At 48.7% G+C, this 16,807-nt stretch overlaps 7 protein-coding genes and 1 long non-coding RNA gene across 10 annotated transcripts; 4 read left to right on the top strand and 4 right to left on the bottom strand.

Annotated features, from left to right (window-relative positions):
* Positions 1 to 37: 37 nt before the first annotated feature.
* Positions 38 to 1,930, top strand: LOC9634592 (FH protein interacting protein FIP2). Of its 2 annotated transcripts, none has more exons than XM_024686807.1 (11): positions 38 to 274; positions 352 to 461; positions 621 to 755; positions 818 to 973; positions 1,026 to 1,109; positions 1,163 to 1,209; positions 1,271 to 1,344; positions 1,415 to 1,473; positions 1,530 to 1,589; positions 1,639 to 1,719; positions 1,785 to 1,930. In XM_024686807.1, exons 1-11 carry the CDS (start codon positions 73 to 75, stop codon positions 1,836 to 1,838), a joined length of 1,062 nt encoding a protein of 353 aa, XP_024542575.1. In that variant the 5' UTR covers positions 38 to 72; the 3' UTR covers positions 1,839 to 1,930. The 2 variants fall into 2 exon arrangements, with proteins under 2 accessions (XP_024542575.1, XP_024542576.1); XM_024686808.1 differs by having other exon boundaries at positions 156 to 270; positions 1,785 to 1,928.
* Positions 1,931 to 2,009: 79 nt separating this feature from the next.
* Positions 2,010 to 4,860, top strand: LOC9634198 (nuclear mitotic apparatus protein 1). The gene is made up of 4 exons (XM_002981925.2): positions 2,010 to 3,314; positions 3,384 to 4,070; positions 4,136 to 4,676; positions 4,748 to 4,860. The coding sequence occupies exons 1-3, from the start codon at positions 2,124 to 2,126 to the stop codon at positions 4,667 to 4,669; spliced, it is 2,412 nt and encodes an 803-aa protein (XP_002981971.1). The 5' UTR covers positions 2,010 to 2,123; the 3' UTR covers positions 4,670 to 4,676; positions 4,748 to 4,860.
* Positions 4,748 to 6,741, bottom strand: LOC9634591 (4-coumarate--CoA ligase-like 1). The gene is made up of 6 exons (XM_002981810.2): positions 5,706 to 6,741; positions 5,460 to 5,658; positions 5,259 to 5,404; positions 5,139 to 5,206; positions 4,979 to 5,081; positions 4,748 to 4,894 (listed from the first exon to the last, which is right to left on the bottom strand). Exons 1-6 carry the CDS (start codon positions 6,723 to 6,725, stop codon positions 4,763 to 4,765), a joined length of 1,668 nt encoding a protein of 555 aa, XP_002981856.1. The 5' UTR covers positions 6,726 to 6,741; the 3' UTR covers positions 4,748 to 4,762.
* LOC112350501 lies at positions 6,478 to 7,175 on the top strand. The gene is made up of 2 exons (XR_002993791.1): positions 6,478 to 6,593; positions 6,653 to 7,175. It is a non-coding gene; the product is annotated as an uncharacterized LOC112350501 (long non-coding RNA).
* Positions 7,176 to 7,488: 313 nt separating this feature from the next.
* LOC9634197 (E3 ubiquitin-protein ligase UPL5) lies at positions 7,489 to 10,952 on the top strand. 2 transcript variants are annotated; one of them, XM_024686806.1, is made up of 4 exons: positions 7,489 to 8,988; positions 9,049 to 9,883; positions 9,955 to 10,541; positions 10,598 to 10,952. In XM_024686806.1, exons 1-4 carry the CDS (start codon positions 7,696 to 7,698, stop codon positions 10,859 to 10,861), a joined length of 2,979 nt encoding a protein of 992 aa, XP_024542574.1. In that variant the 5' UTR covers positions 7,489 to 7,695; the 3' UTR covers positions 10,862 to 10,952. The 2 variants fall into 2 exon arrangements, with proteins under 2 accessions (XP_024542574.1, XP_024542573.1); XM_024686805.1 differs by having other exon boundaries at positions 7,489 to 9,883.
* Positions 10,953 to 11,060: 108 nt separating this feature from the next.
* On the bottom strand, positions 11,061 to 12,108 carry LOC9634196 (aquaporin SIP1-1). Its single transcript, XM_002981809.2, has 3 exons — positions 11,747 to 12,108; positions 11,347 to 11,619; positions 11,061 to 11,285 (listed from the first exon to the last, which is right to left on the bottom strand). The coding sequence occupies exons 1-3, from the start codon at positions 12,032 to 12,034 to the stop codon at positions 11,136 to 11,138; spliced, it is 711 nt and encodes a 236-aa protein (XP_002981855.1). The 5' UTR covers positions 12,035 to 12,108; the 3' UTR covers positions 11,061 to 11,135.
* Positions 12,109 to 12,112: 4 nt separating this feature from the next.
* LOC9634195 (ER membrane protein complex subunit 3) lies at positions 12,113 to 13,464 on the bottom strand. Its single transcript, XM_002981808.2, has 8 exons — positions 13,298 to 13,464; positions 13,137 to 13,230; positions 12,935 to 13,054; positions 12,839 to 12,887; positions 12,689 to 12,788; positions 12,580 to 12,641; positions 12,442 to 12,518; positions 12,113 to 12,387 (listed from the first exon to the last, which is right to left on the bottom strand). The coding sequence occupies exons 1-8, from the start codon at positions 13,447 to 13,449 to the stop codon at positions 12,283 to 12,285; spliced, it is 759 nt and encodes a 252-aa protein (XP_002981854.1). The 5' UTR covers positions 13,450 to 13,464; the 3' UTR covers positions 12,113 to 12,282.
* An 85-nt stretch (positions 13,465 to 13,549) lies between these two features.
* On the bottom strand, positions 13,550 to 14,225 carry LOC9634194 (disease resistance response protein 206). Its single transcript, XM_002981807.2, has one exon. It carries the CDS (start codon positions 14,223 to 14,225, stop codon positions 13,698 to 13,700), a length of 528 nt encoding a protein of 175 aa, XP_002981853.1. The 3' UTR covers positions 13,550 to 13,697.
* Positions 14,226 to 16,807: the final 2,582 nt, after the last annotated feature.

The raw sequence follows: 16,807 nt of genomic DNA, 5'->3' as shown, positions 1-16,807 counted from the left end.
TAGGGCTAGGTTTAAAGTTAAATAGAAACTAGGAGAAGGGCATTCTCATTTTCATCCCTAGAGGAGGGAGGGATGGCGATAGAGGATGGGGCCTCCCAGAGCGATGGGGATGTGTCTGTGGACGATTCCTGTGTGGCCCGGGACGAGGAGGCCGCGTGGAGGCTGGCGATCGGAGAGGGCAAGCCGTCGCCGCCGCCGCAAGATCTCGATTCGCAAATGCGGGATCTCCAGGAGCCGGCACCGGGTGTTCCATCGATCGTTCATCTCAATGTCGGTATGTTTCGGCTCTAGGACGCTAGATTTTGGAGAGATCGCCGCTGGTTGCTGATATTTCGGGCGATGGGATGCCAGGAGGGATGCAGTTTACTACCACAGTGGACACGCTAACGCATCGGGACACTGGATCTATGCTTGCGATTATGTTTAGCGGGCGGCACCGGCTCCACATTGATGCAAACAAGGCAAGCGCGCTTGGTTTTTCTTCTTTTTCCTTTGTTTCGCTTTGTTTGCTCAAGAGTGAGGAAAAGAGAAAGGGATTAAATAGCTTTTGATGCGTGCCAGAGTAGGAGTTTCATGATCTTTGTTGTTTGTTTGTTGCATGTCAAAATGGATGTTAGCAGGGATCAGTGTTTATTGACAGAGATGGAACTCATTTTCGACACATATTGAATTACCTTCGTGATGGTGTAACTCCAGCCTTGGACACTTCCTCCGTCCAGGAGCTTCTACGCGAGGCCGAGTACTATCAACTGAGTGTAAGCTTTGTAAGCTTTGCTTTTGCTTTTCAGAAATAACGGCTTTTCTTTTCTCTTGGCAGGGTTTGATTGAAGCTCTAACCGCAGTGTCAAATAAAAAGGATGAAGACGACGAAGACACTGCCGAATTGACGAGAAAGGAAGTGATTAAATGCTTGCAAACCAAACGAGTTCGACTACGTGGTGTGAATCTTTCCGGCCAAAATCTCTCGAAACTGGTACGGTGTTTTTTCCTCAGACGCTTAAGCAGGCTTAAGATCGCTGTTTCAGGATCTGTCAGGAGTGGATTTTAGCAATGGACGGCTCATAAGCACATTTTTTAGTCGAGCCAACTTACACTCGGCGAATTTTCGGGTTTGTTCATCAGTCTTTGTAAGTCCATCTTACTTGACGAGGCCAGATTGCAGGATTCGGCAGCCGATTACGCCAACTTCCATAACGCCATACTTCGAGAGTATGTTTCGATTTTTTTTTTTTTTTTCTTTTTGCTTTAAGCTGGCTTTTGGCGATGACAGGTCTGTATTTGTTGGAGCGTGCCTCCGTGGTTCAGTTCTCTCTGGTGCTAATCTTCAAAGTGCCAACATGCAAGGTCTTAAGTTCTAGGTTTTTCAAGCAAAAGGAAAGTTTTCTGACTGGTTTCTACGTGGTTGGATTGCCAGATGCTTGCTTGGCGGACTGCAGTCTTCTTGGTGCTGATCTTCGCACTGCACACTTACAGGTAGCCTCTCGTTAATTGTTCTTGCGGTACTAAGCCAAAACTTTTGTTGATTCCAGAATGCTGACCTCTCAAATGCCAATTTCGCCAAGGCGAACTTGGAAGGAGCAAATCTTAAGGTATTTTCCTTGGCTTCGTCTCCATGCGAGCCAGAACTTTTGTTTCCAGGGAGCAAGATTGAATGGAGCCGATCTTCGCTCAGCAAATCTCCAGCGAGCGTACTTGGCTCATGCTGATCTTCGAGGAACTGTAAGACGATGTGACGATCTTTGCGATCGAAAAAAGTTTAATCGCGCTCTTCCTTGTGTGTGTAGAATTTGGATGGCGCGAATTTAGGAGGAGCAAACACCAGTGGCATGATTAGATGAAGGAATAAAAAGAAAAGAACGCTTTCAAGTATGTACATAGTAACATCATCTTTATATGAATATGCTCTAGGTGCCAATGGAATATTTTTCTTTCATTTGTTTCATTCCGGAGCTGCCCTGGCGCGTGGCGCCGGCGAAGGATCGACCGAATCGATCGATCGAAATCGCGATAGAAGCGGACGCTACAGGTAGATTTCTTGCTGCGGCAGCGATGGGCTAGGTTTTAGATCAGATCGGGGGCTTCTTTTGAGGGATTGTGGCAGCGGCATCGGCATTCCGAGAAATATGGAAGAATCGCTGTTCGAAGGCATGGATTTCGTGCTGTCTGTAGCTCCGGAGCAAGATCTAGACGGAGAAAGGGAGCCATCGCCGCCAGTCAGTGCTGTGGCGGAGGCTCCTCCTCCGCCTGTGGAGAGCAGTTCTAGAGGGGCTTTGGACGAGGATCTATTTACTGGAATGAGCATGCTATCGATCTCATCGAGTCAAGAGGCTGCGGATTCTTCGGGGAATGGCGAGGCAAGGATTTCTCTCTCGGATACTTCATGCATGGGAAGGAAGAGCTTCGACACTATCCTGGCTGCCTATGACAGTGCTCCAAGCGCAGGAACCAAAGCTACTAGTACGAGTACGATCTCGATCTCTTCAAGAGGTGGTGCTGGAAGGAAGAAAAAGAAGAGTCTTAGGATCGGGTATGGTAGAGACAACGAAGATGGAGAAGATAGAGAAATGGTTTTCAGTGACCAGGCAGAGATTAAGAAGCTCGTGCACGCTTCCGAGGTTGTAGAGCTTGGGACGAGCTTTCCAGAGAGCGATGGAGTCTCGGTGAGCGCCTCAGAGTTCTCGCAGCAGGAAATGGAGTTGGAGATCGAAGATGAACTGGCCGACGACACGAAAGTTTTCAAGGAGGATACACAAGTTTTTACCAAGGAGGACAGTGAAATTGCGAAGGAAATCACGAAAGCTGGCGATGAGAAAGAGGAGAAAACTTTGCATGCCTCGGTTGAAGAGTCTAAGACTGTTGTTCTCGTGGTGGAAACAGCACCAGAAGTGGAAGACAACGTTGATACAAACGATCCGAAAAGTACTTTGGCTATGCGAAGGAGGCTTGAGGCAATTCAGGAGGACATTGCGAGAAAATTACGAGACCTTGAAGCCAAAGCTGCTGAAGCGTCGTCTTCAAGAAAAATGGCGGCACAGGTACGGAGAAGAGCTGCGGAGGAGCTGTCTTCGACCACAGCAAAGCGGAAGGCGTTGGAAGTTGAGCTTGAATGTGCGTGCGAGAGAGAAGACTTTGATCTGGCTGATAGATTGAGCCAGGAGGTTGCAGATGCTGAGAAGTCGCTAGAGTTGGCAGACGTGGCTTTCAAAGAGGCTGATTCAAAATATGATCTGGCTGCAGTGGAAATGGAGACGATAGTATCACTGAAAATCAGTATAGAAGAAGAAGGAGCCGCAGCACTTGCAGAATTCCAAAAGGTTTGCAGATAATGTCGTTTTTCATCCTAGCCTTCTTTTCTGACATGTTTTCTTGGTTTTGTTTTTCAGGAGGCACAAGCCGCAGCAGAAAAGGTGGAAATGGAAGCATCAGAAACTGCTAGGTTGGAAATGGAAAGTCTGACCTCCAAAGAAGAGGAGCTGGACATGAAAAGTACTCAATATTTGCTCGAACTGCGAGCATTGGAAGAAGCCAAGGTCGACCTCAACAGGACGATTGACGAAGCCGTTGAACCAGATGTCCGTGACAAAACTGGCCATTTAGCAGAGCGTCAAGTGCTTGTTGAAGAGCTCGAAGATCTACTCAGAAAGGTGAAAGACAAAGAGTCCGAAATTGCCAGGTGCGACAATCTCATCAAAGAAATCGGTCTGAAAATTGCTGCTGTGGCTGCGACTTTCGAAGAGAAGCAACTCAGTATAGAGACGGATTTGTCGAGAGTCACGAGCTCTTTGGAGGCGCTTGACACGGTTTCAGCTGGTATACAATCTGCACGGAAGGATGTGGAGGAAAGCTTGACTCTGGCCAAGGCAGAGGGAGAATGTCTAAAGACCACGGCAGAAGCTGCGCAAGAGCGGGCTATACTTTTGCAAGAAGAACTTGGAAGGTGGCGGAAAGCAGCTAAGCTGTCCAGGGAAATTAAGGAGAAAAAGGGGGATCTTGTTAGGAAAGAAGAAGAACTTCTAGCGGATTCTCAGGCACTAAGGCAACAAGCATCAGAGGCGCGAGCGTCGCTACAGGTTTGTAACGATATATATATATTTTTTCCTCTTTCGCCAATCACCTTGACGCTTGCATTATGCAGGAGTTGTCAGCAACGAAAATGAAATTACAAGAAGACATCCGCGCCGCAAAGCAAAAGCTGGCACATCACGAGAAACGTGGCCCCGCGCTGGAAGCTGAGAAAAGGCTTGCGGCAGCTACACGCAAATTTAAAGAGGCAGCTAGACTTTCAGCTGAGGCCAAAGCATTCCGGGCAGAGCAGGAAGCTGTCACAGAGGAACTACAAAAATGCAGCTCGGAGCTGCAGCAGGTCGAGGAGCGTATAGAGACCAAGATTGTTTCTCTCTCAAACATCGAAGGCTTGATAGCCGTCAAGGAAAGGGAGGCAGCGCAGGCGTGTTGTGAAAGGCTGAGGCTGGTTGCTGTGGCTGCCAGAAACGAAAGAAACGTGGCGATCGAGCTCGATGACATGGAGGAGGCGGAGAGTCTACAAGCCGAAGCAGTTGCGGCAGACGCAGAGGCAGACGAGCTCCAGCGAATACATCAGTTTCAAAGCGCGTTCCAAAGCCTTTCAGCGGAAGGCGAGGACAGAGATGCCGACGCCGTAGAAAATTGAAAGCCAGGTTCTTTGTTTGATGAAACAAGACGTTTGGCTTGACATCTGTGAGCTCACGTTATTTTGCATTCTTTACAGGACTACCGGAGGAAGCTAGCTTGATTTACTCAAGGTTTTGTGTTTCAAGAGACTGTCGCGAAGCAGCCGGCGCATGGTCTTCCCGGCTGGTGACTTGGGAATTTCTGACACGAATTCAATCCTTCGTATCTTTTTGTAAGCTGCAACCTGTACGAGCAAAAAGGTAGTGTGGTGTTAAACGTTTATTTGGATTGAGTGACAAATCTTTCTTGCTGCTGCAGAGAGAGTTACCTTGGACGAGACAAAATCAAAGATTTCTTCCTGCGAGAGATCGCTTCCTTGCTTCCTCACGATGCATGCCACAGGAATCTCTCCAGCAGCTTCATCCGGGAATCTGTAATTCACAGTGAGTGCATCTGGTTTTCACATTATCACAGTGTGTTTAACTTACGGTATGACAGCCACGTCTTCAATGAGAGGATGAGATATTAGAATTGCTTCCAGCTCCGCTGGTGGAACCTACGAGAACAAGACAGCATAAGTTCCTCTCTTTCTGAAAACCCGCTCTCACCTGAAAGCCTTTATATTTGATCAGCTCTTTTACTCTGTCAACGATGAAAATGTCACCGTCGTCATCAATGTATCCTACGTCTCCGGTATGTAGCCAGCCCTCGTCATCGACTGTGCTTTTTGTTGCATCTGGATTTTTATAATAGCCTGTTTTCCTCCTATAATGAGTTAGAGACGACGCACACAACTCAGTTTTCTTTACCTTTCATTACAGCTCCTCCGCGGACGCAAATCTCTCCAGGAGTGTTCGCTGGTAAGGATTTACCCGTGTCCGGGTCTATGAACTTCATTTCCGTGTTTGGTATGATAAATCCGACTGATCCCTTTTTTGCGTTGCCTCTCGCATGTCCAGGTGCGCAGTGGGAGAGCGTAACACAGCTATATTCCGTCAACCCATACGCCTGCAGAGTTCTAAGCTCAGACGAATCTTGAGAACCAGAATTATTACCTGTCTCATTTCGACGCCTGGGAATTTTGCTTCGAATGCTCGCTGGAGCTCTGGTGCGAGCGGTGCGGCTGCGGTCATGACGGCATTGAGCTTCAGCTTGCTGAGATCATACTCGTCGACCAGGGGATTTTTCACGAGGGACAGGATAATCGGTGGCACCAAGGGAGCAAACTGGACTTCGTACTTGATGAGAGCCTCCAGCATCTTTCTCAGCTCGTACCGCTCCATGACGACAACTTTCCCTTTGAGCCTCATGGTAGAGCAGCCAATGCCAGTGATACCGTAGATGTGGAAGAACGGCATCAGTCCCAGAGCGCAGTACTGTGGAAGGGTCTCACGGATCTCGGGTGGAATTCTCTCGTAGTCGGCGAGAGTTTGGCTGAGGATTGATAGGATGTTCCTGTGTGTCAGCATCACTCCCTTGGATACGCCGGTTGTTCCAGAGGAGTAAGGAAGAGCACAGAGATCATCTGGACTGGTGGAAAATGGAAGAGCAGCCTGACCGTCAGCTTCGAACAGGGAGCTAAGAGGAATCGCTTCCGGGGGTGGATTCTCTCCAATGACGACGATCGGCAACTTAAGATGGCAGACTTTTTCGTAACCGGCCAAGTTCGTGATCACCATCTTGGCCTCGGAGTCCCTGACCTGCTTCTCGATCTCAACCGAGGGAGACGCTGGATTCACACCCGAGAAGACTCCACCGGCGGCCATGGCTCCGAGCACCACGATGAAGTATTCGGCCATGTTGGGAAGAATGACAAGCACAACGTCGCCTTTCTTGAGCCCGTGCTGGACCATTCCTGCGGCCGAGTTCTCCACCAGCCGCTTGAGCTGCCTGTACGTGTACTCTCGGCCATCGGAGGTGTCCACGATCGCTACTCTCTCCAGGTAACTCTCTACTCCTTGGAAAACGTACTGAGGGATTGTAAGCTCCGGGACTGTTGCAGGAGGAAGCTTGCTGGTAAAGGTGTGATCCTCGCCGGTAGCAGGGGTGAAGTCGGGTGGTGCGTAGTCTCCCATGAGTTCGAGCAGACGATCCGGAAAGATTAGACCGAGCAACTATAGGGGCGTGGTCGATCAAAGAAAGACGGTGACTCCGGCTTGTTGCATCAAGGAGAGCTGGCGACTAGATCAAGGAAGATGGTGGTCGATCAAAGGAAAAGACGATGCTGGTGATCGATCAAAGGAAAAGACGATGGTGGTGGTCGATCAAGGAAGACGATGGTGGTGATCGATCAAAGGAAAACGATGGTTCTGGCTTACTGGACACTTTGCGTCGACTGGCTTCAAACAGGAAGGATTCCCTCTAAAAGTTTGGATCAAGGAAGACGATCGTATTCGAGGGAAGCAGCGGATGGATCAAGAGATTTGGATCGAGGAACAAGATGGTGGTGGCTTATAACAAGAGAGAATTGGTTTGGTGGTGTCATGAGCTTTGACTCGGCGAAATTCTTTGGTTTTTTCTGGGCATTTTGTTAGGTGGATTGGTGACAATCTTCGTCTTGGGCCTCCAACTGGAAAATGCGAGAAGAATGGCCTCTCTTTTCTCGCCTCGCCTCTTTTCTTGCTCGCCCACGTAACTTATGCCACGGGCATATTCGCGGGAAGATGCCATTTCGGACTAACATTTCTTCGCCGTTGGATGGCGCCGGGCATCCAACGGGCAGGAGCGCGCTGTATAGAAAACGTTACAAAAGGGCCGGATATTCGTACGGCGGCTTCTTGGGGATTCCCTGTACGGTCGAGCTTTGTTCTTTCTCTCTTTTTCTTTTTTTGTTTTTCTTGTGTGTTGGTTTTTGTGCGCGAGGTCTCGATCTAGCCCTCGGCGGTGGAGCGGCGATCGCTACTGCCGATAATCCGCGCCATGGCGAGGGCGGCATCGCCGTGAGTGGCGCTGGATCTGCGCGTAGCGATCGCTGTTAGGGTTCTTGCGATCGCGCGATCGCGGGGGGTGCGCGATCGTCCCAGATCATGGCCTAGGTCAAATTAGATGGTTCTGACGGGCCTGGTGCAGTCGCTACAGAGGCTCTTCAGGAACATCCGCGACGCGACCATGGTTTCTTGCGGGCCTTTCAGGGATCCAACCATGGCGGCGGCGCCAACGAGCATGGAGGTGAGTTGCTCCTCTGATGAATCTTCCAGTAGGGTAGCGGCGGCCGCGGCAGCCGCGGCGGCGATTCTCACTGCCGATAGGGCACAGGAGAGCTTCATGGCGGCAGCTCGGATTCCCCCGCCAAGGAATCCATCCAGCAAAAGGAAGCTGGAGGAGTTGGACATCAGTTCCATCGAGTTCTCTGCTCGTCCCAGGAGGGAGGAGCCACAGGACGCCGAGTCGAGTGGGAGGCAGCGAAGAACAGACGATCAAGAGGGTGGTGCTAGAGAAGATGGTGGCTTTTTAGAGGAGTCTAGCAGCAGTAGTAGTAGCAGCAAAGGATTTGGAAAGGAAGGAGAGGGAGGAGATGGTGGTATTGATCCAGGTCCTAGCACCGATGGAGACAAAGCTGAGACTGTGGCTATGGAGGTGGACAGGGGCGTTTCGTGCTCGAGTTCCTCGTCACATCTCCAGTTCTTTGTCAAGACGTACATTGATGGCAAGACGATTGTTCTTCACGCGACAGCGTCGGACACGATCGAGTCGGTCCACCAGCAGATCCTTGTCCGGACAGGCCTGCCTCTTCTCGAGCAAAGGCTGATTTTTGGTGGCCGCCAGCTCCAGCACGATCAGTCACTGGAGACTTGTCATGTCACCAACGATGCGACGCTCCATCTCGTGGCGCGGATGCGCAGCACGGCGCTTCCTCACTCTTGGCAGCTTATCAACGACTTGGTGGCGACGATCCGGAAGATGTATGGCTTGTCCGGGGACGAAGTTAGCAGGCTAGGATCAAAGTTGACGCAGTGCCAGGATAGCGTGAGAACGGGGGTCCAGGAGTTTTTGAAGATGACATCCAAGTCAGTACCGGTGCTAGAACACATGCAGGTGTTTCAGCTGTCTGGAGCAACGTCCGCTCTCGTCATGCTGCTCCTCTCGCCGGTGGAGTCCAACAGGGTCTGCGCCGAGGAGTCTATCAAGTTCTTCCTGACTGGCAACGATGACTACTTGCCGGTTCACTTGCATTGCCACTCGGCGCCGGTTCTTCTCGACTTTTGCAAGCTCCTGTCAAAGAGTGCTCCAAGCCACCCACTGTATCGCTCGTGCCGGAGTGCGCTGGCCCGGCTGCTGGATGGCAGTGATGCCGGTCACGGCAATCCGTTTTTCCATGAGGTGAAGGCCGAGACCATTGTGAGTGACTTTTCCCCGTTTGCTAACGAACTGGCCGAGAGCTTGTTAACTCGTCTACAGGACTATCGTAGCTTTCCAGGCCAAGAGTTCTCGTCGTATATCAAAGAGGCCAAGGACTTCACCGCTTTCATCACGCACATCTGCAAGTCGATGGCAGTGTGCAAGGTGGTCGACTCGGAAGATCCGGGAAATAGTTCCATGGATTACTTGGAGTTGAGACTGGGATGCAGTGATGAGACAACTCAGGCACAGGCACAGGCACAGCAAGTGGGAACAGCGGGGTGGCTGGATAGTATTTTCCATAGGCTGCTGGTGGAGCTGGACAAGTGCTTGGTCACGGTACTCTGGCAGCACGAAAAGTTTCAAGAGGGAGGGCCGAGAAGCACACAAGGGGTTGAGGAGAGGCCGTTTGCTCGTGCTCCATTCTTGTTCGTGCTCAAGGGGCTCCATGCCGTGGCGAAACTCTCCGATATCTCGTCGATGAAGCTCTTGTCGCTGCTGCGAAGCCAACGCTTGGCCTTGAATGTGCTGGTTAGTCAGTCACGCTGGCAAGATCACGACTTTTGGCTGCTTGAGTACAAGCGCTTTTTAGAGTTTGACTCGAAGAAGCGGCTCGTCATGGCTATGCTACCGGAGCCGCAGGACGACCACGAGGAACGCCAGGAGATTGTTATCCAGCGTTCGCAGCTCCTGACGGAGTCACTCGAGCAACTGGTTTACGTGGAAGCGGAGAACATACAGGGTGGCCTTTCGGTGGAGTTTTCGTCAGAGGAAGCGACAGGGCCGGGTGTTTTGAGAGAGTGGTTCTTCATGGTTTGCAAGGAGATCTTCAATCCTCAGTTTGCGTTGTTTCTGCCGTGTCCCAACGACAGAAGAAGATTCTATCCAAATCCAGGTACGTATACTCTTCTTTGTTTTTTCTTTGCTTTTGTGAACTCTCTTTTAAACTCCTCTCTTCTCTTGCAGCTTCCGGAGTCAATCCTGGACATCTCACGTACTTCAAATTCTGTGGACGAGTTATAGCGCTGGCTATGATGCACAGAGTCCAGGTAGACGTCACCTTTGCTCTCTTCTTCTTCAAGCAGCTGGCTGGCCTTCCCATAACCTGGGAAGACTCGAGAGACGCGGACCCGGCACTGTACGCGAGCTGCAAAAACATCCTAGAAATGGACCCGGACAGCATCGACTCGGACACGCTGGGCCTCACGTTCGTAACCGAGATGGAACTCCTGGGATCACGAAAGGTGCTGGAGCTTTGTCCCGGCGGGAAGGATATGGCAGTCACCAGCACGAACCGGCGTCACTTTGTGGATCTCATGGTCCAGAGGCGTCTCGTGGCCGCAGTCGCAGACCAAGTCAAGTGGTTCTCTCAAGGCTTCTCCGACTTGCTGTCCAACACCTCCATCCACCAGTTTCTTCGCCCGCTGGATCTCGAGGATCTGGACCTGATGCTCTACGGCAAAGATCGCGAGATCTCTGTGGAAGACTGGAAGCAGCACACCGAGTACCACGATTACACCGCCTCGGACGAGCAAGCTCGATGGTTTTGGGAGGTATGCTTTCTTTTGGTCTTCTTTGTTCTTTGCAAACTCTTACCGCTTTCTCTCAGGTGGTAGAAGAGATGTCCCCCGAGAGACGGAGAAAGCTGCTGTTCTTCGCAACGTCGGTGACGCATTTACCGCCGGAGGGATTCGCAGGCTTGACGTCGAAGTTCCACATCCACAAGTCGCTCACCAACGTGACTTGGTTGCCGACGGCTCACACTTGCTTCTACCAGTTGATACTGCCGCCTTACTCGAGCTTTGACGTGATGCACAGAAGCCTCTACGCGATCACGGCCGATCACATTGCGGAAGGCTTTGGATTTGCTTGATGATCAGGGTCTCGTTTTTTTTTTTCCTCTCTCTCTCTCTCTCTCTTTCTCAATAAGCGAAGGTGAAAATAAGATCGTTTCCTTCTTCGCTTGTCATGGCATCTGATCAAAGCGTACAATGTAAATTGCGTAGGTCTTCTTTGTAATCTTCTCTCGTTTTTTTTTCAGGCGCTTTTAATTTACATAAAGAATCGTGATTTGGTGAGGAAGTAAAAAGAGAGTATAATAATAAATGGATGTGTGAGAAAGAAAGAAAGATGGCCAGTTTGTTTATCTAGGCCGTCTTCTCTTTGTTTTGCCCGAGAGCGAACATCCGCTTGAAAACCATGGACGCGGCCAGCGAGCCCAGCAATGGAGTTAGCCAGTAAACATACAAGTGCTCGTTGGTGTTGTGGCTCTTGTTCACGTACGCCCACGCAAACGCCTGGAAGAAATCAAAGAAATCAAACCGAGGAGGAGAAAAAGGAGGATTCTTCTCGACTTACATTGGCAGGATTCATGGCTGGGCCAGTGTATCCCGAGCCCAGCACGATGAGCGCGATGGTGGTGGAGATGATGATCCCTGACTTGAGAGCAGCGTTCCTGGGGCCTCGCAACACCGCCCACAAAACCACGAACGACATTATGAACGAGAGCAGCCCCTCGGCGATCGCCCCCGTTCGCAAATCCACCTTGAGGCTTGGGCCCCCTAGAGTTCTTTTGAAACTCGACGGCATCAGCTCGAAAATCGCCAGAGCTCCAGCGGCAGATCCCACAGCCTAGAAGCAAACAACAAAGGAGATCGATCCATTACATCCAGAAGAAAAAAAAAAGAAAACTTTGGGAAGAACACTAACTTATCAAACGCTAAGAAAAAAAAAAGAGGGAAAAAACTGGTCTCAGTACCTGCGCGGGGATCCGGAGCGCCAGATTGAAGATTGAATCGCCCACTCCCACGCCCGAGAAGGCGAGCACCGCGGTTGGATTCCAGCTCGCGCCTCCAATCGCCTGGGCCAGAGCCGAGAAGACGACGATGAGCAGCGCGATGAGGCCAAAGACGATGTAAAACTTGCGATCGCCCTCCACGCCCGCGCACGACGCGATAATCTCGGTCGCGGCGCCGATGCACGACGTGCAAAACACCCACAAGAAGGAGATGGCGGCATCCGCGAGGATGAGCTTGAGCATCCCCATCACTCGCTCCCCTCTGCCCTAAAAATCTGGGTTCCAGCTCCAAATCATTGGGCACGCCTTTTATAACACCTTGGAAGATGGAGCGATAGAACTTTGCTAAAAATAAATTCCTTTTATCCTTTGTTTCTCTCTCTCTTTTTTCTTGTAAGTTTTTGGTTGTTGTCGAGAGCAAGTATTGCGTGAGCAGCCTACTTCGAAAATGGTCTCTTCTCTTCTCTGTTTTTTCTTTTTTTTTGTGATCGAGCGAGCTACGCGAGAATCTGGCTCAACACTGCTGCTGCTCGCTGCTCGATCTGGGGGAGAAGCCACTCGTGCTGGACTAAGTCGAGACCTTCTTTCTCAGCTCCAAGGGCCTGTTCCATGAAAAAGTTTGAGCGTTCCCTGTGAAATCTTAGAAAGCTTCTCACCTTTGCAGGATCGGCTCCAAACCCGCCCATTTGCATCGCCATTTGCGTTTGCATCAGCTTCTGGGTATCATCGGTGGCTGCAAGTCGAGCCAAACGACCAAAAGACTTAGAATGCGAGCACGGAAGACGTAATCTCACCATTGTCTTCTCCGAGGATCAAGCTGAAGAGGCCTCTCAACCCGAAAAGATTTAAGAAATACCTGTCGATACACACCGAGCATGAAACTTAACCTTGCTAGCAGCTTACCATGAACGGCTGCTGACATAGCTCACATCCACCGAGCTCAAGTCGATTCCATTTTGCAACATCCCTCGGAATCTTTGCGTGAGCGGGAAAGGAATTTTGGCTGCAGGCAAACGATGCACTTAAAGAAGAAAGGCTGGTATAAAGTATTACCGGTGACAAATCCGGAGAAGAAGAAGTTCACCCACGCAAAGGTTAAAGTCTGGAAAAGAAACGTCGAGACCGAGACAAGATTTTGGAACGCCAAACCTGAGGAATGATCATGGACAAGTTCTTCTTCATCATGTCCATTGCCATGTTTGGGTCCGAAAGCATTTGAGCCTGGACGTTCTGGCCCTGGCCCTTTGGAACATGTAACAGCCCATTTTCCTGGCACAAGAGAAAATACAGCATCAGCGTTCTTTCTTCTTGACCGCAAAGAAAAGTAGCATTTTTCCTTTTTCTCGCCTACCTCGTTGTTGAAATAGGATTTTCTCATCCGGAAAGACTTGGCAGGAATGTAATTCGCAGCCGCTCTCAGGTACCTGGCGCGAAGAACAATTTGCCTTGAAGAAAGTTACAAGAGCGAGATGAGAAGAAGAAGCTCGCCAAAACAAAGAAAAAAAAACTCACGATTCTTTGAGAGCCTTGGCGTCGGGCTCCGGCTGCGAGGACATACACTTGGAGACGAAGTGGCGCAGCACGCCGATGAGAACCATCACCAGCGACAGCGGCACCAGCACCCAGTCGCGGATCGCCGAGTCGAGCACCAGCTCCTCCGCCATGGATCCAAAACACAGAAAAACCCTAACTCCAGATACCCAAGATATTCGGGTCAAACGGTCAAAAAGAGAATCTCGAATCTTTTACTTTGAATAATCAAGCTTTATTTCATTGGGAAAAGATAGTTTCAAATTCACAAATTATTTGAGATATGTAAACGTTGAGAATAATTATTTAATAATGGTAATATAATGATATCAACTTTAGTAGTGAGTGATGGCTGATCGAGTGACAATAATATTATTATATGTCAAAAGTAGAACAAGGTGACCACGACTTTGAGAACAAAGGTAACGCCAGAAATGGATTGAGTCGAAAGCCTCGCGATTCCTCTTGCCAGCTCAAAGTCACCCGTACCACCCACAACAGATATGTCCCTGTACGGCGACAACACAGGATCAGCGCCCACGAAGTTTAGAGTCCCGTTGAAGCCATCCTCCTGGTTGAAGAGCGCCGTGAAAACAAAAATTGCACTGACCGACTCTTTTGTCAGTTGGTCGTAGACATAAAATCCTTGTGCTCTTCCAACAGGTGTGGAGTCAGGGGAGTAATCCATAGTGAGCGGATCGTCGAAAACAACCATGGTTCCATAGCCCAGGACAGTGAGATTGGAACGCGGGGCCGCGACTACCTGGGCGGTGTTGGCATCTGGATGGGTTTCGTTGAGGACAGTGCTGTGGAAGTAGAAAAGCATTGAAGGTGGCCTCTTCGGGGGACTAGAACTATGAACTAGGAGAAATGCTATGGCTACTATCATCACCCACATGAATAGCTTCATCTTTCTCTGTTTCTTTTTTTCTCTCTTTGTTAACCATTTTTGGGCTTATAAGCATAGCCAGGTCCTTATGCTTTGCTAAGCTCCATTGACACTGCCATGTGGAAAGTTGGTGTCCCAATAGTCAATATACATTGACGGTCTGGTAAGCTTTGTTATTAACAATAAAACTGACATGGTTTGTGCTCTAAAAAGGCGTGACGCTCTGGAGTTAGTTTACAATATGGGAAAATGGAATCAACCTTGAGAATGTCTGCAACTTGCCATCAAAGGTGATGACTTCTGTTTCTGTCCAAGTGTTGTCAATTGTTGGGCTTGTGATCATGAAGTTGAAGAGAAAATTCGTAGGAGCGAATAGAATTTCCAACTTGAGTAGCAAACGCCAGGATCTCAGCTGATATCTTCTCATTGTAGGTTTTAGATTTAATTGGAGGGTCGCACCCAGACATCCAGGAAAGCAAGTAGCAGCACTAATACTTATACTTATTAAATACATTGCAAATGGAACTGTTGCCTGCTGGAAGTAATACTGAGATTTTTTATCTAGGCAGACCCCCTGCCGCTGCTCAAAATTCCACCTCCTTGATCTCCATAAGAACTTGCGAGATGATAGAAAGCAGTGTAGAGCCAGCATTTGAGTTATCTCTACCCCACTCCTGTACCTACCTCATAAGTGGAACTATCTTCCAGGATGTCATAGCTAGGAGAACGATGACTGATGTAGGTATATAAGCAAGGGTCAATTGACGCATAAGTCTGACCTGGATTTAAAATTATGGGTGGGAAAAAGACCAAAAGATTCGAATCAGCGTATATACCCAAATTCAACACTCAAAATTTATAGAACGGGTTCTCTTCGTGTCAAGGACATCTAACGACCATGGCATCTCTGCTTAGTCAACAAAAAATGTATGATAGGCATGAATGATATTTCACAATTTCGTTTATAGTCTATAGCTTAATTTTTTATCACTAGTTTTGTTATTTGGTTTGTGATATGGTTATTTCTATTATAAACCAAAGACAAAAATTTCTAAGAAAAGTCACACTACTGATCAACGCCACCATATGGACTTCTTGATCATCAAAACATTTGAGTTGTAATGCATAAAAAGAAGAGTGCAATGAGCAGGGAAGTACTGGAGCTGTAGCTACTGCATGAATGGTGCTGCGTTTATAGGCAAGAGAAAAAATCAGACCACAATGAAAATACCTTCTGATACCTTTAATTTAACTCTCTTTGAAAGGTCCAAAAATTTCTCATGATGGTCAATTCCACCAGCTATTAAAAGCTGTCTGCTTGAGCAGTCTCCAGAAAGTGCAGAGCTAAAGCTCGATCCGACCTTATGCTGGAGCTTTTGCATTGACGCCAGTGTTTTGTGTTACAGATCATGGGACTGATACTCTTTTCGAGTGGACCTTCAGAGAGATTATAATCCACACGTCTCGACCAAAGTTCATGAGGAGCTGGACACCGTTGTTTGGACGCTCCCATATGGTGGACGAGTCCTGTCTCCAAGTATTTCAACTCCACCCCTTGCTCCACTCTACACACGACCATCCAATGCTCTTCGTCCCGAATCAAATGGAAGTCCTGGCCATACCTCCGGGCAATCTCTTGGCTCACCACTTTTCTGCTGCTGACTTATTACTGATATCAAAGTAGCATCGTCAGTAGCGAGCTTTTAGCATGATGAAATGCATGAATCTTGTATATCTTTGCTATAATATTTCGTGACACCTACCTTGGAAGCTGTGCAAATGCCATGCTCTAACTGTGATATGGAAGTCAATGTTTGTCTTGCATGTTTGCCAGAATGCCTTTCCAAAATGCGATCAGATCCTTTTGAAGTCCCAACTATAGTTGCCACCATGGAACCTCCCTCCAAATTCCCTTCTTTGCTCCCATTTGATGGAGCTTGTCACCGTGCTTCTCATGATCTTGCTCCCAGTACTTCGAGGCCTCTTTAAGCAGTTGTGGTTACCACCATCCCCATCTTTCAGACTACCACTAATTGGCCACCTCCATTTCCTGGGAAGACTGCCTCACCAATCCCTCCAAGCACTGGCCAAGAAGCATGGCACCATTTTCTACCTATGACTTGGGATTATCCCCACTACTCACTTCATGGGGATGGCACTTGCAGCTTACGGTGAAGTTGAGGAAACTTTACACTTTTCCACTTAAGGGTAATTTTTTAGATTATCCACTTAGCCATGAGGAAAATAGGCTTAGATACTATAATCGGCCTAGAGAATATGATCAGTCTAGAAGTTATAATAGACTTAAAAATTATGAAAAGTCAAAATAGTATGATCAAGATAAGACTCCTATTCACTATCCTAGGCCATACAATCAAGTTGAATTATCAAGTAAGAATGATAAGCCTCCCAAGGATACGCAATTTATAACTAGATACATTGAGGTAGAATGATCAAATATAGAAAAGCTACTTAGCGTCTATGTCATAATTAGAGCCTAACGAAGAAAGGTTAAATTTGAAAGCCAAGATGAAGGGAGTGATGATGAAGCAGAAATCATCCCCAACTATTAATAGCACCAAAAGAAAAAGATTAGCATAGAA

The sequence above is a fragment of the Selaginella moellendorffii genome, unplaced genomic scaffold (assembly GCF_000143415.4).
Source record: "Selaginella moellendorffii unplaced genomic scaffold, v1.0 SELMOscaffold_51, whole genome shotgun sequence".
Lineage (NCBI taxonomy): Eukaryota > Viridiplantae > Streptophyta > Lycopodiopsida > Selaginellales > Selaginellaceae > Selaginella > Selaginella moellendorffii.
The sequence above is the reverse complement of the archived record's forward strand: the minus strand, read 5'-3'. Positions and strand labels throughout refer to the sequence as shown.